A 22,088-nucleotide genomic window follows, 5' to 3' on the forward strand; every position below is an offset into this window, starting at 1 on the left:
TGCCTGAGATAACAGAACCAGAAACTGGCAAAGTAGGGCCCTTTCCCCTTAACCACAGAGTTAAAGAAATGATTCAGGAAAGAGGAAGGCCCTGAGCTAAATCGGAAGGATTTAGAGCGAAGAGCAAAGAGAGAAGGATATGTGAAGGAAGAAGGAGAACTTGAGGAAAGGCAAGACTGAACACAATCTGGGTGAAACTTGGAGAGTAGTGGGAAAAAAATTAGATTCGAAACAGAATAGGGTCAAATTATGGAAGGTCTTAAATTTTTAAAAAGGTGAAAGCTGAGCTGTAATGCAGTAGTGTTTAGGACGTCACTGATGGTATGTCACTGAAGATGGCAGCTCCTGAGCATTTCTGCCCAGTCCTAGGGTGGGCTATACGTGTGAGGAAGAGAAGGATGACAGTAATCTCCTTCTTCAGACCCAAATATCCAGTCTTTGCCAATGTTTCTGGTTTGGGCATTAGTTTGCTTGTGGCCCTTTATTAGAGAAATGGATTAAGCAGTAGAAGTGGTACCATTATCAAATACATATTGACCCTAAAACAAAGTTAAGTAAAACAAATGCTAAATTACCATTAGAAGTCATGAGTGGTAAAAGGTGCTATTAAATACCAAACTGATAAATATTTTGTTATATAGATTCAATCCATAAAAGCAATGTTGGGCTTTAAAAAAAAAACAATGTTTTCAAAACAGTATTAATGCATAATATCACCTAGTTGTTATATGCAGATTATTGGGCCTCACCCCAACCAAGATTTTGATTCAATAATGCCCGGAATTATGAATTTTATTTAAATGTAATAGAATCTGTTGATTCTAATGCAAGCAATCTAAATACCAAACTGAAACAACATGGAAAATTTCTGAAAGAGTACTAAAAATATTTTATCCATATCTGCTATCATTCTCTACTATAGGACCTTTAATATGTTACTCAAATTAAGAAGTCATGAAACCATGGCAATCCTGAATTTATCTACTAGGACATCTATACTCTATATCATTGTTGGTGAAATATATGAAGGATTAGTATGTTACTCTTGAACAACTAGAGATTAGACATTCACTATATCATTAAATACTATTCATATCCTTGGACATGAATAGTAAGAAGTTTGTTTTTTAAAAGATAATTTTTGCCAAACTACTCTATGTGAAGAAGTACACCCATTACATTATCATAAAGGTCATGAAACTTCATCAAGTCTATAATAATCAGATATCTAATCATAAAATTCATTTTTCTATTTTAAAAACTTCTGGTTATCAATTCTTTTTTAAACAGGATACGTCCAAGGAATACTTTAGGAAAAACCATAATTAGCATTTGAGTAAATCTTATAAATGTGCATTTCATATTTTATATATTGGCTAACAGTACAAAAAATGCAACTCTAAGCTGCATATAAAACATGGAAAACAAAGGTTTATGAAGCTAAAAGTCATAATAAAAATAGCTCTATATCATGAGTAAAATAATGACAATATTCAATGAGAGTGCTTATCATAAGTTAAACAGTGAGACTATTCAACAAGCATTTGGAAGGAATGACATCTTAAATCTGGAAAAGGAAATATGATTAAATTAATAAATTTAAATTAATACTCTGCAATCATTTAGAGTCCTCTGAGGCAAGCATTACTGGTCTGACTTTATACTATTTGAAACCTTCATTGAAAGAGATAAAATGTTTTATTCCATTCATTTTGTAGACATTTTTTAAATGAGAAAACTCCCAAGGTATCTATGATTTCCAAAGAAACGAAGTAAGGGATTTGTTCTAAATGGGGTACTATTAACACTGGCATAAAATGCTGTAAGCTGTTATTTTTAGAGGAATAAAGAAAATGGTACTATACATAAGATCCAGTTATTTGCCATCTTATATTCAACTTATAAGTCCAGGAATGTTAATTCGTATAAATAAGATCAATACCTAAGGGGGTAAATGATTTTAGAACACTAACATATTTATATATATAATAATTATATATGCAGCAAGTCTAGTTGAGTAGTTCAAATAATAGTAGGGTTATTTGAGAAAGAAGACAGTAAGTGTTGATGTTATTTTATTCCATAGAAGGACACTTAAACTTTAATTTTATAAAGATTCCATCAATTAAAAATATTTATATATTTAAATAAGTCTCTACTGTTATGATAGGCAAGTTTTTAATAATATATGCCAGCCAAAGGAACAAGTAGCGGGAAGAACTCAATCTCATCGAAGATTGGTTTAGAAAAAAAGAGAACATTGCAACTTCAGGAGATAAAAGGGGGAAAGTAAAGATTTACCCTCCCACAGTAGTCCAATTGTCTTAATTCTTATTTTTAAAGGCCAAAAGGGCTTTTATTAAAATTTCATATTCCTAAGAGAAATTCAGTTTGATTAGTTAGTGATCATTATTGCATGCCATCTCTTTGCAAGTCAGTATGGTACATGCTGTGGAGGTAGAGATTAATAAAACGTGGTTCTTGACTTTAAGGAACTCATCATAATTTATATAATGGAAACAGATCCGTTTGCTGACTATAATACGAGGCAGAATAAAAGGCACTAAACAGGGGTGCAAACAACTCACAGTGGGATTGAAAGGAGTGGAGCAATCACCAGGTTCCCCCCCTCAGTGCCTCATATCTCTGAAACTAGAATGCTCCTCCTGAGTTTTTCCAGAATAGTTAAGGGAGGAATACTGGCTGACCATGTGGGGCAGAAGTACAGGCCAGAGGTCTAAAAATTCCTTATAAAGACTTTCAAACAAAACACCCATTTTAGCCTGGTATTCTCCTCTCCCCCACCACCCTTGGCTTTGGTGGTTCCTTGTACAGCCAATGCCAGAACCGTTCTGGGAGTCTTCAGTGGTCAGATAATTTCCAGATGGTACACCCTTTGTAGACACTTCAGCTTGTCTTCCTTTTGTCCTGCTAGATCATTTACCATTCCTCTATCCATTCCATGTCTGATAGGTCATGGGCTGGGGTGCAATGTCTCTTAAGTTCAATTATCATGGAGCAAGTTTCTGGTTGTTCTTGCTTAGATGATTTTTAAAAGGAGAGTGGAATGAAAATGACTCAATTCTTTTGTCTTAAAATCTGTCTTGGGACTTCCCTGGTGGCGCAGTGGTTAAGAATCTGCCTGCCAATGCAAGGGACATGGGTTCGCGCCCTGGTCCAGGAATATTCCACATGCCGCAGAGCAACTGAGCCTGTGCGCCACAACTACTGAGCCTGCTCTCTAGAGCCCGCAAGCCACAACTACTGAGCCTGAGTGCCACAACTACTGAGCCCGCATGCCGTAATTACTGAAGCCCTAGCGCCTGGAGACCATGCTCCGCAACAAGAGAAGCCACCACAATGAGAAGCCTGCACACGCAATGAAGAGTAGCCCCCGCTCACTGCAACTAGAGAAAGCCCACGTACAGCAACGAAGACCCAACACAGCCAAAAATAAAAATAATCAAAAAAACAAAAAAAAACCCCACCTGTCTTGATTATGTGATTACCACAATTTCATAACTAAATTGACATTAGGAAAAGAATATAATAATAGAGTGGACATTTTTAAACTCAAGCTATAAAAACAAATCTTTTATAGAGAAAATTTGAACAGTGTGGCAAGTAGGGGAAGATGCTTTGTGGTTTAGGAAAGCAGAAAGGAACTTAAACGTACTTCCCAAATCATCTGAAGTAGGCCACTGCCCACTCTGCCTGAAGTAAAGTACAAGTTAGTAAAGCACAAAGAATTCAAACCTTCACAAATATGGTGAACTCTTCCACTTTCTCATTGGCTAGCAGCAATTTCTTCTGTGCACCTTCTAGGGCCTGCTCACTTTGCATTGCTAATCCTTGAAGATGCTTAGATGCTGCTGTTTCAATTTCTGCCATAGCAGATTCAGTCTCATTTATTTTTGATATGAGGAAAGTAAGCTTGAGATCCTGCAAAAGACCAGTAATCACAGAATAAAAAAATATTTCTTAAACAGATTTGGATGTTAGTTAGAGATGTCAAATAAGGAAAGGGTTTCATTATTCTCTCTGTATCTTGTATTCATTTTTATTTGAGTAGAATTGATGGCTGTTTTTGTTTATTTTCAATGAATATCCTGCACACATATTATCATATATTTATCATCAAAATGAGTTTATGCTTTTTAAAAATTATAAATCACTAAAAACATGGAAGCCATTTTAGACCAAAAGATTTCATATGTCAAATGGAAGTATTTAATTAGCTTATAAGTTTAGGTGGACCTAAAAATGTACATCCACTTATATAAATGCCAGTTAACAATAGTTTTCATTCATTAGAAATTATCAAGACAAGTAAATCTGTCTCTCTAATACAGCATTACCTTTAATAGTAAACAAATTCTTAGTGTTTTATGTAGAGTTATAAACGTTCTTTGCAGTTATCTGCAACATTTAAATAGCTCATAGTAGTTTTGGGGAGAAAAAAAGGACAACTTTAAAAATGAAAAAGACATTGTTACGGTCCACCTCCAGGCTAAAATGTCCTAAAACCATACCTTTTTTTCTAACTCCTCTTTAGTTCTCTGATACATCTGTTCATACTGTGACTTCTCTTTTACAGCGACACTAAGTCTTTGCTTTAGTGAATCGATTGATACCTTCTTGTTGGAACACTCTTCAGTTAATGTCTTCACCTACAATAAAAGCATGAAGGTAATTATTATTGGTAAAAGCATTCTAGTTCCATATTGTGTTTGTTTCAAATGGAAACCAAATGAATACATGAATAAGTCTAGTTTATTTTCTCATAAATGATATCAAATTCAAGTATAAGATTTGTAGAACTCATACTGTGAATGAGACTAACAATACTGAAATCAATAGCAAAACCCCAAAATTGCACAAAAAAGCATGAATATTGGTATGTGTAGCCTTCTATCTAATAATATACAATTAATTTTAACTATATTTCCTTTAATTACTAACCTAAACTTCCTTAAGTAGGAGATGGTTGGTTTTTTTTTGTTTGTTTGTTTGTTTTCCGGTACAGGGGCCTCTCACTGTTGTGGCCTCTCCCGTTGCGGAGCACAGGCTCCGGACGCACAGGCTCAATGGCCATGGCTCACGGGCCCAGCCGCTCCGCGGCATGTGGGATCTTCCCGGACCGGGGCACAAACCCGTGTCCCCTGCATCGGCAGGCGGACTCTCAACCGCTGCGCCACCAGGGAAGCCCAGATGGTTGGTTTTGATTCTTAAATAAGCCAAGTCATGGATAATTTTCATTTGTATTCTCCAGTAAAATTATAACATGTACTTTTTAGGATAAAATTAAATAAGTAATACAACATATTTATTATACATTTCAAAGAATAGCCAAAGAAAACAGTTTTTCTTTTTCACTTTAAAGCTATTAAAGATAAATGATTACTTACACAAACATTGTAAGACTACCTTAAATGATTATTGAAGTTAAAAAAAATGAGGAAATTTTAAGAATAGCATTGAAGAAACCTCTACGAAGTAATTATAATTCATGTGGGTCTGTGGAGGAGAAAGAGAAAAGAAAATCTGTATGCATGTGTCTTGCTCATGTAAAATTTTCTCTCTTAAATCCATCTGAGCATTACTTACATTTTTATCTCCAACAAGGAAAGTAAGGGAAACGCTCTCTCTGGAGTGGATGACATTTAGTGAATGCCAAAGCACAAGCTGTTTTATGATTTGTTTTATGATTTGTGTAAATAGCAGCTTTAAAAATTTTTAAGCAAAAAAATATCTCTTAGTCAGCAAATCATTGATTTCTAGTTTGGGATCAGATATTATACAACTATTTTAAATATGACTCTTTTCCTAAGTACACTGAATTAAATGTATATAAGGACAAAGTACACTTTAAAAAAAACCGTGGTGAGTACACTTTTTAAAGAACTGATAGTCCTTGACTATAATATTTTTCATTTAAAATATATGCTTAATTCTATCATTATAAATAATAGCTTTAAATAAAAGAAAATCTGAATAAAATGGAATTATGTGTCCCAGAAATATTAAAGATTAAAAAAATTAAACTTGATTATCTTCTCATGGTATGTTTACAAATATAAAAAGAATGAATGACTATATTATGTGTGACCGTTTGGAGTCTTGAATTTTAAAACAAATAATGTACTTTCAGAGCAAATGATGTAATTATGTAACAATACACATACATTTTATGAATATTTGCTATACCTTTTATTAAGATTGAATATTTGAGTTAAAGTTAATACAAGGGGAAGTGATTTTTTTCAGTGTCAGTGAACATAAAAATTGATACCTTTTTTTCAAGATTTTCTAGCATTTCATTAGTACTCTCATTACTTTCCAAATTTACTTTCTGTCGAAATTTCAAGTCCTCTATCAAATGTCTTTTCATGGTTATATCTCTCTCCATTCGAGACATCCTTGAAAGGGGAAAAAAGACACTTTATCAAGAGTGATAGAAAATACTTCAACAGTGATGATATCTTACATATTATCCAATGTTATACCTACTGTTAATTTTTAAATGCTATCTGATATTAGTGAAGCTGCAAATTAATAAAATAATTGCATGGCATAAAATATTGCTCTATTAATAATTTGAGTAAAATATTAAAATCTATAATCCAGTTGTGACTTGGTAATTACAGTATTATATATATATACATTAAAAAAGAACTGAGACAAATTAATAAAATTTATGAAAACTTAAAATTATTATATTTATGTTCCATTCTTGCATTCTAAGAATAATACAAAGCAATATTTAGAGATTATCAAAAATCACAACACCGATAAGAAAGAATTCTATACTCTAATAAACAAACATAAAATTTGATAATATTATACATTTATTATACATTTCAAAGAATAGCCAAAGAAAACAGTTTTTCTTTTTCACTTTAAAACTATGTAAATTTAATATCATATGAGATTGAACTGACATATCAGTTCTAATTTAATATCATACGAGATTGAACTGACATATCAGTTTAGCGTAAATTGATAACGCTAAGTATAAAATGATAGATGCAGTAACAACTACTACAATTACTACTATAAAAAGAACAACAGCTAACATTATTGAGTGTTTACTATGTACCAGTCACTGTTATAAGTGCTTTACATAAGTAAAGCACTTATAAGTACTAACTCATTTAATTCTAAGAACTTTATGAGTTAATTCTATTAAATTGAGTCCCAGAGCTAGCAGGTAAAGAAGCCAGGATTCAAAGAATGTTTCTCTAAAGTCCTCACTGGTAAACAGTAAGCAAGACTAACTCAATCCATAAATAAGCTTCAAGATAGTCTGTTTAAAAAAATTAACCAATCTTTTTGCCTAATAGTTTTATCTGTTAAGATTTTAAGTGATCTTCACTTATAACATGGTATACATGTATGTACATGAGGTATATGTATTTCAAATTATGAATGATTAGAATTCTTTCTAAACATGTTACAACTTCTAAGCTCTAGTATATCTATAAAAGATATAGAAAGGAAATAATTTTGATTCTGTGAGATAGAACATTTTAAACTCCTTTTTAGTATAAATATACAAAGTATTATAATATTTCATAACCCTCCAGTTATTTTAAACACAAACAAAACTTTCACTTTTTTTCAACCTTCGCTTTATAAGCTTAGGCATTAAATCCAATATAAAGATCAACCTATACATATATTTTTAGTCAAATAATTACTACATTCTAAGGTTTTCTGTTCATAGTCTTTCAGCCATTAGTTGATATTTATTCAGAATTAAATATGTTTAAGATGGAAAATCTAACTTTAAACATTCTTACTCTAATTAAAAAATGTTAACTATCTTGCCATAAACCATGATATATGTAATATTCTTTAAACTTTCATCTTGTGTAGGCTTAAAAACGAACTAAGAAAGGCAAACAAGTTGGTATTGTTTCTTGGTGTGCAATGTTTAATAGAGTTAGCCGCCACTAGGTGGCACCAAATACAATGGATAAAAATATAAAGCACATACTTTTCATGCATTTCCTTTATGTGTTCTTCTTTTGCTAGGAGTTCAAATTTCAGAGACTTCAAGTTTGATGATTGTTTAGTGAGTTCATTAGTTGCATTCTAGGTTAAAAATACACATAAATTCAAATATGTCTTTAAATCTTGTTCTAAAGCAGCATAAATATAAATGCCATTTTCATGAAGATAATAAAATTGCAAAAATTATGGTTATAATTAAAATGAACATCTAAACATTTTAATATGCTTCATTTTGCATGTTCTAACAGAAATAACATGGCACACTAAAATTTTTATATAACATGCCAAAATCATAGAGGAACACACTCACATGATAATTGCAAAGAGTATATACCCAAAATACATTTACGGGAAATATGGATTTTGTAAAATGTAAATGTGTATGTGATTAATTATTTTTATGGTTTAGTAAGATCACTTAAAACTAATTCTGGATTTACTAATAACCTGTAACAGACTAAATATAGTCACAAAGCTTTGCTGCACCTCCCATCAAGAGGTGTAATCCGTCTCCCAACCCTTTGAATCTGGCCTGGCCTGCGATTTGCTTTGACCGAAAGTATGTGGCATATGACACTGTGCAAATATCAGATCTAGGCCCTAAATCCTTCTAGCTTGCATCTTTGCCCTCTTGGAATGCTGCTCTGGGATCACCTTCCAACAAATATAGAAGAAAGGCCATTTGGGAGAGTACTGAGGTACCCCAGATGACAGCCAGCAGACCAACTGCCAGCCTTTGAGTGAGGCTCTCTTGGAACTTCCAGCTCAGGTAAATCCTTGGTTTAGAAGAATGCAGGCATATGAGGGGACCCAGCAGACAGCAGCAAAAGACCTACCTAGGGAACCCACTGGAACATAAGAAATAATAAATTGCTGCTGTTTTAAGCTGCTACATTTTAGGATAATGTTAGATAGTAAAAGATAACTGATAAAGAAACTTATGAATACTGAATACTTCCTTACTTGAACTTATAAACAATATTAATTATTAAAGTATTTATACATAATTATTAGTTGTTCAAAGCAGAACACCTTTGTGGTATTTGTTGTCTGTGTGGCCTAGGAGCCAGAGTGTTAGGGACACCTAACTTTCAATTTTGACTCAAGTTCCAAGAAAACATGTACTCTGAGATATTATTTAGTGATTTGATATTTTGGGTTTTCTGCCTGTAAGACAGCATTGACATACATTAATTCATTTGTTAAATTTAAAAAGTATTAAATAATACAAATAGAATAAAATATAACTTTAAAAATATTTGTAGTAGTTATTTCGCTAATTTTTCTAATAACTATAGTTAATTGTTTCTATGAGAACTATTTCCAGGTTTGACTAACTTATTCTAAAAAATATAAATCTGAAAAGATGAAACCATTAACCACACAATGTAAATGTGAGTCAAATTCATCAGACAGACTTTAAATATCTCATTGGTATGGCATATGTAAATTTCCATTAAATATTATATTAATTTTCTTAAAAACCCAAGGCTACCTCAACTTGGCAACTGTATTGAATGCTAAAAGTTTTGATTAAATTTTGTGTTACACAATCTAAATTTCCATCATATTTTACATGTTTACAGTGACATATGGTGTCTTCTTTCTAGCATTGCCAGAGTAAGATGTTCCACACTAGTTAATTTACCAAAAAATTGAAGCTTTTGCTTTAATCATTAAACTTAAATTCTTTCCGGAATGATTGTTCATTCATTTAGAAATGACAATCCACAATTACATTAAGCAATAGTGATACTTTAATATAATGATATTATATTATAAATATTATCACTATATTATGTTATATTACTGTATCTAATTTATTATCACTGTATCATTATATAATGATGCCTTTAAGAACTATTATGATATAAATGGCTACTCAGCCCTACTCTGAATGGTCCCAGGCTGCTGTTTTTCTAATTTTGTATTTTTACCTTAGCATTTTTATATTTTTTTTCTGTCAATCTGTTGATCATAATTTCTTGATTCTCTCAATATTCCTGCCTAAAAACAAGCATCCTGGCCCTTAATAGACATACTTCTAATTTGCTGCTTTTGAGGTGTTTTCTGCTGAAAAGTTAAACAAATAAACTCATTACAGCTGTATTTAAAAAAAAAGACAAAAGGCAGTAAATGAACCCTGACGATATCTTCAACAGAATAAATTAAGTGGATTTTAAGATAGCTGTTTGATTCTTTTATGTTTTTAGACTTAAGCCTGTTATTTTAGGTGGCTGAAAAATGCTGTAATTCTGATTTCTGGATAATTGAGGGATTACAGAATTATAATAAATAAAACAATGCCAGCTTGATAAATACTTTTGCCAGACCCTCTAAGTCTCACAGTTATTTTGTTTAATCCTCAAAAATCCTTTTGAAGAGGGTAGAAAGGTATTCCTGCTCTAGACCTCTGGAGAAGCTAAGTAATTTCCTCAGTCAGGTCCCACACACAAGAAGTTACTGGACAAAAAATGATCAAAACCCAGGGCCTCTGACCCTTTTCCGTTTCCTACAACATAATACTTATCTGCAGCATGACAAAATCTGGAGTAAAACACATATTTCAAAGATGTCATAATGGTAATAATCTATCTTGGTTAGACCTTTCCTGTTTAAGTTTATTAAACACTTTAAAAATTTTTCAGAGCAAAATGAGTAAAAGCATGGATGATGGAGCCCTATGGATTGAGTTCTAATCTCAGCTCTCTTAGTAGCTGTGTGACCTTGGACAATTAACGTACTCAGTTTGCTTAACTGTAAAATAGATATAATAACAGAATTTATCTCATAGGGTTGAAACGAGTATTTAATGAGTTAACATTTTTAAAGGACTTAGAACTAGATTGGCAATAGATTATATATAAATTAACAGTAGTTTAAAAACTATTATTCTTCATTATTAACTTACTGGAAAACTGGAAGAGAACATGGTATATACCAAAAGGTATCCTTTCAACAATCAGGAGGTCAAAAAAAAATCACAAATATAAGTTGGAGTACTACTCAATCCAGATTGTATAAAGAACTACAAATTAAACTAAATATAAATAACTGATGTATATATCATTCACTGGAATTTATATGTCACTAAATATTTTATTATCTATCTATATAAAGTTGGGTTCCTTGAGGAAACATGTCTAATATGGGTAAAAATGAAGACACAGAAATGCACATGAGCACTCTAATTTCTGAATGAACCATGTACATCTCAGAAGTACACCTAAGAATTTACATAGAAAATATTAATTGGATAAAATAAAAAAGATGGATGTAGACCTTTAAGAGATTCAAATGTAACCATTTTTGTTTTACTAGGCATAGAAAACATCAAGTAGAAAATAAGCTATTTCTCAGAAATTTATTATGTTAGCAATCTGGTATCTGTTATAGGCTGAATTGTGTCCTGGAAAAATTCATATGTTTAAGTCCTAACCTCCCCTTCCAGTACTTCAAAATGTATTTGGATAGGGCTTTTAAGGAGGTAATTAAAGTAAAATGAGGTCACATGGGTGGGCCTTAATCTAACATGACTGGTGTCCTTATAAGAGGAGCAATTAGGACACAGACCTCATAGACTGAGGGGTGACCATGTGAAGACACAGCAAGAAGGCAGCCATCCACAGGCCAAGGAAAGAGGGCTTGGAAGAAATCAAACGTGTCAATACTTTGATCTTGGACTTCTAAACCCCAGAACTATGGGAAAATAAATTTCTATTATTCAAGCCAGCCACTCGGTGGTATTTTTTTTTTTTTTTTTTTTTGCGGTACGCAGGCCTCTCACTGTTGTGGCCTCTCCCGTTGCAGAGCACAGGCTCCAGACCCGCAGGCTCAGTGGCCATGGCTCACGGGCCCAGCCGGGAGCGGCATGTGGGATCTTCCCAGACCGGGGCACGAACCCCTGTCCCCTGCATCGGCAGGCGGACTCTCAACCACTGCGCCACCAGGGAAGCCCTCGGTGGTATTTTGTTATGGCAGCCCTAGCAACCTCATACAATGTCGAAACAGAAATTTGTAGTATCAAGAGTATTATTTACTTCAAAGTACCTAGTCTTCCAGAATATTTCCATATTAAAGCATGAAATAAGACAAAAGTAAAGATTTACCCTTTTTGTCCCTATGCAGCCTGGTCAGTGTTCCAGGACTCCAGGTTAGATATGGACAATGTCACTTCAAACTTACATCAAGCATGATCTAAATTGCTTTAGGCATTCTCGTTAGTCTCACCTTTGTAACTCACACATTCCTTCAAAGTGAGAGAGATTTATATATGGGTAAAAACTAAGGCCAGCCTTACTTTTAAGTTGTTGACAGTCTCACCTGGACTTAGACACAATTCTTTATAAGCAAAAGGAACACTGGTCTTTATTCTCACTCTCAGGTTTAACTTGATTAAACCAACTCACCTTTGCTCTGTGCTTCTTCTCCTTTCCCCTAATTCCCTCCTCCTTCCCCATCTCCAACAAAGAACCACCAAGTTAAAACAGCAGCAAAATGTGTATAGGAAAGCAATTCTATTTATGTTGATACATTATTATGTTCAAAAAGAATTCTGTTCAGTGGCAGGCAGAGAGGAGTTGAATAGTGGAATAGAATGATAATGGCCAGTTTCCCTCATCTCCTAAGTTAGGATTTCATGGTGTCTTGCTATTTTTTCAGAGAATAGTATTATAAGTTACCAGATAAGAATCTACCAGGCTAAAATAGAAAGATGAGATTGAATGTAGTATTAATAATTTAGGGATTATTTATACCATAATTTACCTTTATTAGTAGAATTAAATTAGAATTGATAGAAACATGTCTTTAAGGATTCAGTAACTTAATGTTTTCATCTTTAATAAAATTTATAATCACCTTTAGTTTACACTGCAATTGCTTCATTTCCAAATCCATGCTCCTTGAAGGGCCAAGTGATGTAACTTGTATCCGTGGAACTGTTACCTGGGCAACTTCTTCAGCCAAACTTGTGATTTCAGATGAAGACTCCAATTTCTTTAGTAAATCTTCTTTTTCTTTCCGAAGCTCAGCCAAATCCGAATTTAGCTTCTTTTTAAAGAAAATAAATATAAATTTATTATAAAAGTAATTACATTTAACCTAACAATTATCAGCATCAAATTGTACAGGTAGGAAAATGCTAAAGAAAAAAGTGACACTGATTACAAAAATAGTTATTATAAAAACTACAAAATTTCTAACTTCCACTAGTTTTTGCTTAAGGTTGTAGGGCTTGTAAAGGTTAAAACAAAATAGACCAGCTGTACTCAATATCTTTTGGTTGGCTGGTCTTTACTCATGATGTGCTATTTCTTTGCCTTCATATAAACATGGGTGTGCCAGAGATTCACATATTTGATAACCTTGACTTCAGGGCTGATGTACTTAACTGGTAAAAGTCAAGCTGGAGCAGGACAGGATAACAGATGTTAGTTGTTTATTCCATTGGGTAGGTCTTACTACCCTATACAGCAGCCAAAATGCTTCTCATTTAGCAACAGAAACGTTAAGTCCAATTAGCAGAAGAGGCTTATTAGAGATTTAGTTCAAATAAATAGCATACAAACACATTCACTCAGTTTTATGCACTTGATTGATAGTTGACAAGTCCTCTTTGTAATGTTGAGGTAGATTGCACTAAACTCCTTACATTTAAATTTTTAATAACATGAACATTTTACTAAATGGCATACTGGTAATGCTTTTATGAAACTATAAAAGAAACCGCCTTAATGTTAGCCCCTTTCATTCACCCATCTGTAGTCAGCAGAACGCCACCAAGCTATAATGGCATAACAACTTAGAGATCCTTAAGAGGATAACTGTACTATTACTTTATTATTCCAAAGAAGCTTAAAATAATGGTAGCTTAACATAAGGAACAATTATACAAAATGGTACTGAAGTCTCTCAGAGGTGGAAAAAATGCTTTCTTTGTTAAGAATTCTAGTTAAAACAGTAGAAGATGTGGCTAACATGTATAGTCATATATATATGGGACATAAGTTACTTAAGTATTAACACTTATGTTTAAACACAATTTCTAAAACGTATATCAATAAATCTGTAATTACATATATATTTGTGTATACATGTGTATACTGTTAAATATGAATATTTTAGATCATGAATTCAAAACTAGGGCTTGATATATTTGAGATTAAACTACATTTTGGTGAAATAAGAAGTATGTTTCGGTGAAAAAAAAATTTCTTTGGCTATATTTTAATCTATGATCTAAAAGCGTGTTTTTTTATATTTTTCAGAAAATATTCATCCCTGGATTGTCCCAAAGGTAACAAATACTCATAATTCCCCTAAATCTGAAAATCTTCAGGTTATCATTCAAGGTTGAATACATCTCCCTCCCTGTTTATTAATTCTCTGTGCCCAATCGTCAGGTTCTATAAATTATGTAATATTTCTCATATTCATTTCCTTCTGCCACTTTCTTTTTTTTTTTTTTTTTGCGATAGGCGGGCCTCTCACTGTCGTGGCCTCTCCCGTTGCAGAGCACAGGCTCCGGACGCGCAGGCTCAGCGGCCATGGCTCACGGGCCCAGCTTCTCCGCGGCATGTGGAATCTTCCCGGCCCGGGTCACGAACCCGTGTCCCCTGCATCGGCAGGTGGACTCTCAACCACTGCGCCACCAGGGAAGCCCCTGCCACTTTCTTAATGAAGACTCATCATCCCACTAAGACCACTGCAATAACCTTTCCCCTATGGGCAATCTTTCTCTACGTTCAAATCATCTTTTATACAACCTCCCAAGACAACACTGACCTGTTATTCTCTTACTCAAAACTCTTCAGGGGTTCCTCAGCCCAACAGAATAAAGCTCAGATGTTTGTGGTTATAATAAAGCTCTGTAAGATTTAACTTCAAACTTCAATTTGTGTTTCAGTCACACATCATCTGCAGTCAGACTTGTCTGCCCTTCCCCAAAACTTTCAGCCATTTCTACAGTGATGACTCGACACGTGGTGTTTCCTTCTGCTGAAATCTCTCTCATGCATAAAGAGTAGCTTAGTATTTCCTCCCTTATGAAATCTTCTCTGCAGTTGTCTCCTTTTTTCCAACCAAGTAGCTTCTCCATTCTCTTAGCTCCCATAGCATTATGGCTGTTCCTCAACCACGGCCCTAGCAAAGGCTTGAGAGAGGACTGTGCCTTTGTTAACCTATGTATCCACCCCCACCCCCCTACCATGGTATCTAAAAGCAATGCTTTTTGTATACTAAGAAACAGAAGAAAGGTTTTAAAAATTCAAGTCTACCTGTTTGTCGCACAGATGGTGCTATAAACACACATATTGATTTCAGCTTTTATATATAATCTTTCTATTATTTTATTACCATATAAATTAAAATACACTTTTATTAGCAATGTAGTATTATTAAGCTTTTACTTAAATAGTATGCAGCGGAACATTTATCAATCCTAAAGTTAATGTTCGGCATCTAAATTAGACTTTTTGAGATTTTCATTTTTTAAGACATAAGTCATGGCTACAATTCTAGGTGGAATCTCAGGCAACACAGAAGACTAAATTTTTAAAAATCTTTTAACATCTTTATTGGAGTATAATTGCTTTACAATGGTGTGTTAGTTTCTGCTGTATAACAAAGCGAATCAGCTATACATATATGTATATCCCCATTTCTCCTCCCTTTTGAGTCTCCCTCCCACCCTCCCTATCCCACCCCTCTAGGTATACACAAAGCACCGAGCTGATCTCCCTGTGCTGTGCGGCTGCTTCCCACTAGCTATCTATTTTACATTTGGTATATATGTATATATGTCCATGCCACTGTCTCACTTCGTCCCAGCTTACCCTTTCCCCTCCCTGTGTCCTCAAGTCCATTCTCTACATCTGCATACAGAAGACTAAATTTTGATGAGGATCTTTTCTTCCTGGTGGCTTCTCTCATTTGTTAAACTTGTATGCCATTAGATCTATTCTTTCCACAGTGGCAAATCCTGACATTATAAATATATCTTTCATTGAGCAAAGACCAAGACAATAAACATATCTCTTTAAAAGATATGCAATTATACCATTCAATTTAATGGTATAAAAACTTAGTAAACAAAGAAATATTGAAATTATGGAGACAGTAAACCAAATGACTTGCAATTAAAATATAAATCATGCTTTGATTAAACTGTTTTAACTCTATAATCTTTAAAACATATTTCTGATGTTAATTATATATGTCTAGAAATGCTACAGAGCACCTGTCAAAGTAGAAGAAATAGACAAATCATACATTCTATCAGTTTTGAATCCTTTGATTATCCCTTAGCATTTTGGATAAGTAATTCTGGCTGTATTACTAACTTCTCTCAGTTTAAGCATTCTATTCCTTAATTGAGAAGTTTTATAGATGAGACAAGAATGATAAATAATAACTTTTTTTTGTTTATACTTGGTTTGGAATGTGAGACTTTTGTGGTGACCTTGTTAGAAAGTGATTGTGCTGTTGGGACTTCCTAGTGATGCAGTGGTTAAGAATCCACCTGCCAATGCAGGGGACACGGGTTCGAGCCCTGGTCCAGGAAGATCCCACATGCAGCGGAGCAACTAAGCCCATGCACCACAACTACTGAGCCTGCACCCTAGAGTCTGTGAGCCATAACTACTGAGCAAGAGTGCCACAACTAATGAATCCCGCACGCCTAGGGCCCCTGCTCTGCAACAAGAGAAGCCACCGCAATGAGAAGCCCGCATACCGCAACGAAGAGTAGCCCCCGCTCACCGCAGCTAGAGAAAGCCCGCGTGTAGCAACGAAAATCCAGCACAGCCAAAAATAAATTTATTTAAAAACAGTGATTGCATTGTAAAATCTATCAATAAATTAAAATTACTCTTAAAATTAATTTTCTTTTTTATCAGAAGCATGATTCCTGTTTCTATATTATTACCTTTCCATGTCCAAAGATTTAAAAATATTTAAGTCATATTACATTAAAATCATAAATAATATTAAAACACATAGAAGAGTCATAATTTCTGGATTCTAATTTGGGGTCTACTGCTTACCAGCTGAGTGACACTGAGCAAGCACTTGACTGTTTCTCTGTTTAAAAACAGAGATGGGGCTTCCCTGGTGGCGCAGTGGTTGAGAGTCCGCCTGCCGATGCAGGGGACACGGGTTCGTGCCTCGGTCCGGGAAGATCCCACATGCCGCGGAGCAGCTAGGCCTGTGAGCCATGGCCGCTGAGCCTGCGCGTCCGGAGCCTGTGCTCCGCAACGCGAGAGGCCACAACAGCGAGAGGCCCGCGTACCGCAAAAAACAAACAAACAAACAAACAAAAAAAGAAAAAAAACCCAGAGATGATGCTTGCTTACCTAGCAAAGGTAATCTTGAGGGCAGAATTTTTTTTTAAATCTGTGATAGCACTTGGTAAACTTTAAATTTACAGTATTATTGTTAGCATTATTAGCTTGTGGAAAATGCTACCATACAGAGTCTAAGAAGTGTCCTAAAGGCTGAGGACCTGAATTAATAAAAAGCTGTGTTACATACATACACACACATACAAATACCAAATAATTCTGTAATTTCTCTCATGACAGAAACTTTACTTTGTCTTAAGTGACAGTTATTTGTTTGATCTTAACTTAGGATTCCCTACTAGGATACAGGTGCAGTTCCTCTACAATCTTTTTTTTTTTTTTCGGTATGCGGGTCTCTCACTGTTGTGGCCTCTCCCGTTGTGGAGCACAGGTTCTGGACGCGCAGGCCCAGCAGCCATGGCTCATGGGCCCAGCCGCTCCGCAGCATGTGGGATCTTCCCGGACCGTGGCACGAACCCGTGTCCCTAGCATCAGCAGGTGGACTCTCAACCATTGTGCCACCAGGGAAGCCCCCTCTACAATCTTTTTAAAATCGATTTCAACTTAAAAGTTGATGTCAATGAGAATAATACTGAGATTTGTATTGATTTAACCAAAGGTTATAAAATAGAAGTTAACACTATAAAAGTTTACAATGAGATACTAGTTATTATTTATTTAAATATAACATTGAAGAAGCATAAGTCTCTAAAGAGGAAAGAACCCTCTAAGCAACTATAAGAAGAAACATGGAAATATTAGAGAATTCATTATTCAGTAATGAGCACTGTGGTAGGCAGAATTCTTAGATGACCCCCAATGGCCTATGCCCTTGTATGTGTGTTGGAACTGTGAATATGACAGGCTATCACTCCCATGATTACACTATTTGCATTATGTTATATGCAAAGGGATTCTGTAGATGTAAATTATGGTCCCTAGTCACATGACTTTGAGTTAATCAAAAGTGAGATTACCCTGGCTGGTGAATAATCAGGTGAGCCCTTTAAAAAAAAGCCAGGGGCTCTTTTGGCCAGAGGTAAGATTCTCCTGCTGGCCTTGAAGAAGTAAGTTGCCATGTTATGAGAGGACTACAGAGGGGGCTATAACGTTAAGGCCCTAAGGAAGACCTCAGGAGCTGAGAATGGTCCTTGAGCAAGAAAACAGGTACTTCAGTCCTACAACCACAAGGAACTAAATTTTCCCAACAAACACAGAAGCTTGGAAGAAAAGCCTGAACTCCAGAAAGAAAGGCAGCTTGGCTGCTTGTGATACTCTGAGCAAAGGATGCCACTAACCTGTGCCAGACTCCTGACTATGGAAACTGTGAGGTAATGTGTATATCGTTTCTAAGCTGCTAAATTTGTGGTAATTTGTTACATAACATGGAAAACTAGTATGAATCCCAAATTTTAAAAAGCAGCCCCTTTTTTTGAACCTATTCCTTTTTCCCTTATTGCCTCCCTACCTTCTCTTAAGCAAGTGTCCTGAATCCACAGTACATAGTTTGTATAACATCCTCACTCTGGTTTTTCTTTTCCTCATCCATAATTTTGTGTTTATTTTTTCAATAGCTCTAAAAAAACTGTTCCAGTTTCTATGCTAGAAATATAAATTGCCTCTTCCAGATCTGCATTTTGTAGTTTAATTGCCAAGCAAAGAGCCTCTGGCCAGAAGTTTCCTTTTGTTGCTCTCAACAGTAATCCCATGAACAGGGTAGATAAGGCTCCCTGGTTGTACTCTCCTTTATTCTCTTACATGGGAGTTCATTCATGCCTTTTGTTTATTCTGGGCCCCAACTTGATATTTTCTGCAAGATTTTGCTAGGTAAGATCTACCTTCAGGACCTGACTCAATATCTGTGATTCATTCCTTTTTACATACTATGTGGTAGGCACTGTATTAGCTCTATATATTCAATGATAAAAAAGTTATAATCCTTGCCTTTAGGTAGTTACCAGTCTATAACCTAGAAATATATCATGATAAACTACAGTAAGTGCTATGGAGAAACAAATCGGGGAGCTAAGGGAACTGCTGCTGCCTTCAAATCCTGTCTGGTAAATGCGAGTTACCGCCAGTTTCCTTCCGTGTACTCCTCCTGATTTGTTTTGTCAAAAGTTTCCTGGAAGCTCGATATAACATTAAAGGCCATGGCTAGATACACAATCATCCTGCTTTCCAACTTTTACTCTAGAGAAGGCATCTATCAGAAACTGCTGAGTAAATTCAGGGCAGTCCTGATGAGATGGAGGGTCTCTTCTCCAGCAGGGAGCCTCGGTAAACATTTTAATGTTCAAGAATGAATTATCAAAAAAATAAAACAGGGCCTGTGGAAAACATTCTTATAGCCCAAATGAAAAGAAGAAAAGGGCTTAGAAAAAAATAAAACCGGAAAGAATCATTTCCCTAATCACCCCCCAAACAATATATTTTTAGAGACTCTCTGATCCTGCTGTCTCCAAAGAATAAAATATTCAACATCTGCCTATTCAATGGACATGATACTAGTTGTGTAAAGAAAATGGTTTTGAGTGTTCAACTAGTTTAGGAGCAGTAAAGGAATAGAATGCGGTATAACTTTTCATTTCTAATAAAAGGTTGATTCTGACCTAACTTTTTTTTTTTCCTGGACAGTAACGACTTCATAGCATTGAAAAACACTATTCAGTTCTCCTCATATATTTTTCACCACTGGATTAGAAACTTAAAATAATGAACCATTTAAAAAATTTGAAAATGTTCTTAGTTGGGATAGTGGGATCTGAAAAGTAGACACATGGAAATGCTAGAAAACCCAGCTTAACATGAGGGTGAATGTCAGGGTCACAGGAGCAGGATTTCTGGGAAGTCTATGGAGGAAATAGTTGGTGGCAGAAGGATTCTTTCCAGTCCACGCTGGGGCAAAGGTGAGATGTCAAATGTTAGAAAAGGTCAATAAGTAACCAGAGAAAGTGAGGGCTCGTTTCCATCTATAATGATAGTGGAGTCTCTTAATTTTCTTTCTCCTTTTGAAACCCAAAGGCCTTGACAGTCCAAGTAGGGAAAAGCAATCATTTATTGGAAATGGTCTGTTTCCAATTACTTCACCAAAATCTTTAATCTTGAATTCTGCATAGAACTGAGAATAGTGAATGAAATCATTTCATATTGAATACATAAGTTCATTTATATCTCACAATCAGTTTTTTTCTGGTTCACATTTAAGCAGAGGCAGCAATTTTAAAAATCCTATATTATGATCTTAAAAAAATTATAACATAAGGATTTCGTTACCAGAACTAAAGCAAAAGAGACTGAAGAGAAAATTCTAGTTGAACAATATCCATGTAAATTCTATAGGCAAGACTCTCCTAGAAAGTCACCGTGATCTTAATGATATTTCTCCCTCCTGTGGATAGTATTAATATTCTTTCATTGGGAAAATTTTTCTTTTACAAGGAATAAAACTGAAAGAAATAAAATTCTGCATGTCATCCATGTATGACTAAAAGCACAGTCACTTAATTAAAACATATGAGTTACAAAGAAAAGTACATAAATTTCTAGGTCACTAGCAAAATATTTTCCATAAAAGTACTTATCTAGAAAGATAAATAGTTCAGATTAATAACCCTTCCAAGTTAGTAGCAAGTGTTTTAAATTTAAAACGTGCATTTTCCTTCGTTATGATACCTGAGATATTCAAGAAAAAGAATTAAAAACCACCAACCCAAAAAAAAAAAAGAAAAAAAAGAACAAAGATCTTAGGCAGAGGTGGAATTATTTATGTAACAAAATTTTCTTATGAAAAATATAGTTACAACAACACTCATTTATAAACTATTTTATGACAAATTCAGTTATTAAAAGCCTATACTATGTTTCACAAAATGTCAAGCAAATGAAGGTAATATAGAGGACTTTTTACCAATGCTTTTGCTAGTAGTTAGACTTCAGTAGCCTTTAGAGACCATTAAGTACCCTTTGGCTAATTGGCCAATGGTAGATTAATCCTCTCTTTATTCTAGCAGCACTATTTTAACACCCTTTACACTCTGTCAGTGTAGCGTCTGAATGACAAAATAATATTGTGCATGAATAATAAGCAGAAAAGTTAAAATAACATTTCATGTTTCACATGCCATACCTATGTGTCAGAAGAACTTTTCTTTTTAAGTCACTGACATTCAACTTTATTTTAAACAATCTCATGTTGACATCTTACTGAGGTGAATCTTCCTAATTACTGCTAATTGCCTACCAAGAAAAAAACTCTTTTCATGAAGTGCAGTTGTCTAGTACAGATGAACCCAGCTCTAGTGTGCAGATTAAAGACAAAGCGTGACACTTAAGGTGCTACTTTGTTATAAGGTCATACTAAATATGGTTTGCAATTAACAAAGCAGTTTTTATGGTACTGAAAATGACAATCTGTCCTGATGTGCTCAAATTAGATTCTATCAAAGAAATATGGATATCTGCATATGGATAAGAGATATGCTACTCTCATAACATTTACAAGGAGTAAAATTAATTCAATGCCCTTATCCTTTGTAAGTTCCAGATAATGCCCAATAATTATTCTGTAAATATGTCTGAATATTATTTCTCAAAATGAAAATCAACACTATTATTTCAAATGTCAAATTGTTTAAAAGAGCTTACTAACACTTTTAATTTTTAAAACAGCCCCCAATACTAAATACATTTAACATGTATCTTTTTATTTGTATTCATAGCTTTGATGTA

At 34.5% G+C, this 22,088-nt stretch overlaps 1 protein-coding gene across 3 annotated transcripts in view; it reads right to left on the reverse strand.

Annotated features, from left to right (window-relative positions):
- CNTLN (centlein) overlaps nt 1–22,088 on the reverse strand; it is a 336,853-nt gene that overhangs the window by 41,820 nt on the left and 272,945 nt on the right. For all 3 annotated transcript variants that reach the window (XM_029202570.1, XM_029202569.1, XM_029202571.1), the window contains exons 19-23: nt 12,877–13,068; nt 8,000–8,097; nt 6,293–6,419; nt 4,533–4,670; nt 3,757–3,942 (exon numbers count right to left, since the gene is read on the reverse strand). In XM_029202570.1, the coding sequence (XP_029058403.1) occupies nt 3,757–3,942; nt 4,533–4,670; nt 6,293–6,419; nt 8,000–8,097; nt 12,877–13,068 (741 nt within the window). The remainder of the gene's footprint in view (nt 1–3,756; nt 3,943–4,532; nt 4,671–6,292; nt 6,420–7,999; nt 8,098–12,876; nt 13,069–22,088) is intronic.

This window comes from Monodon monoceros, unplaced genomic scaffold (assembly GCF_005190385.1).
Source record: "Monodon monoceros isolate NGI ecotype Baffin Bay Population unplaced genomic scaffold, NGI_Narwhal_1 Super_Scaffold_5, whole genome shotgun sequence".
Classification (NCBI taxonomy): domain Eukaryota; kingdom Metazoa; phylum Chordata; class Mammalia; order Artiodactyla; family Monodontidae; genus Monodon; species Monodon monoceros.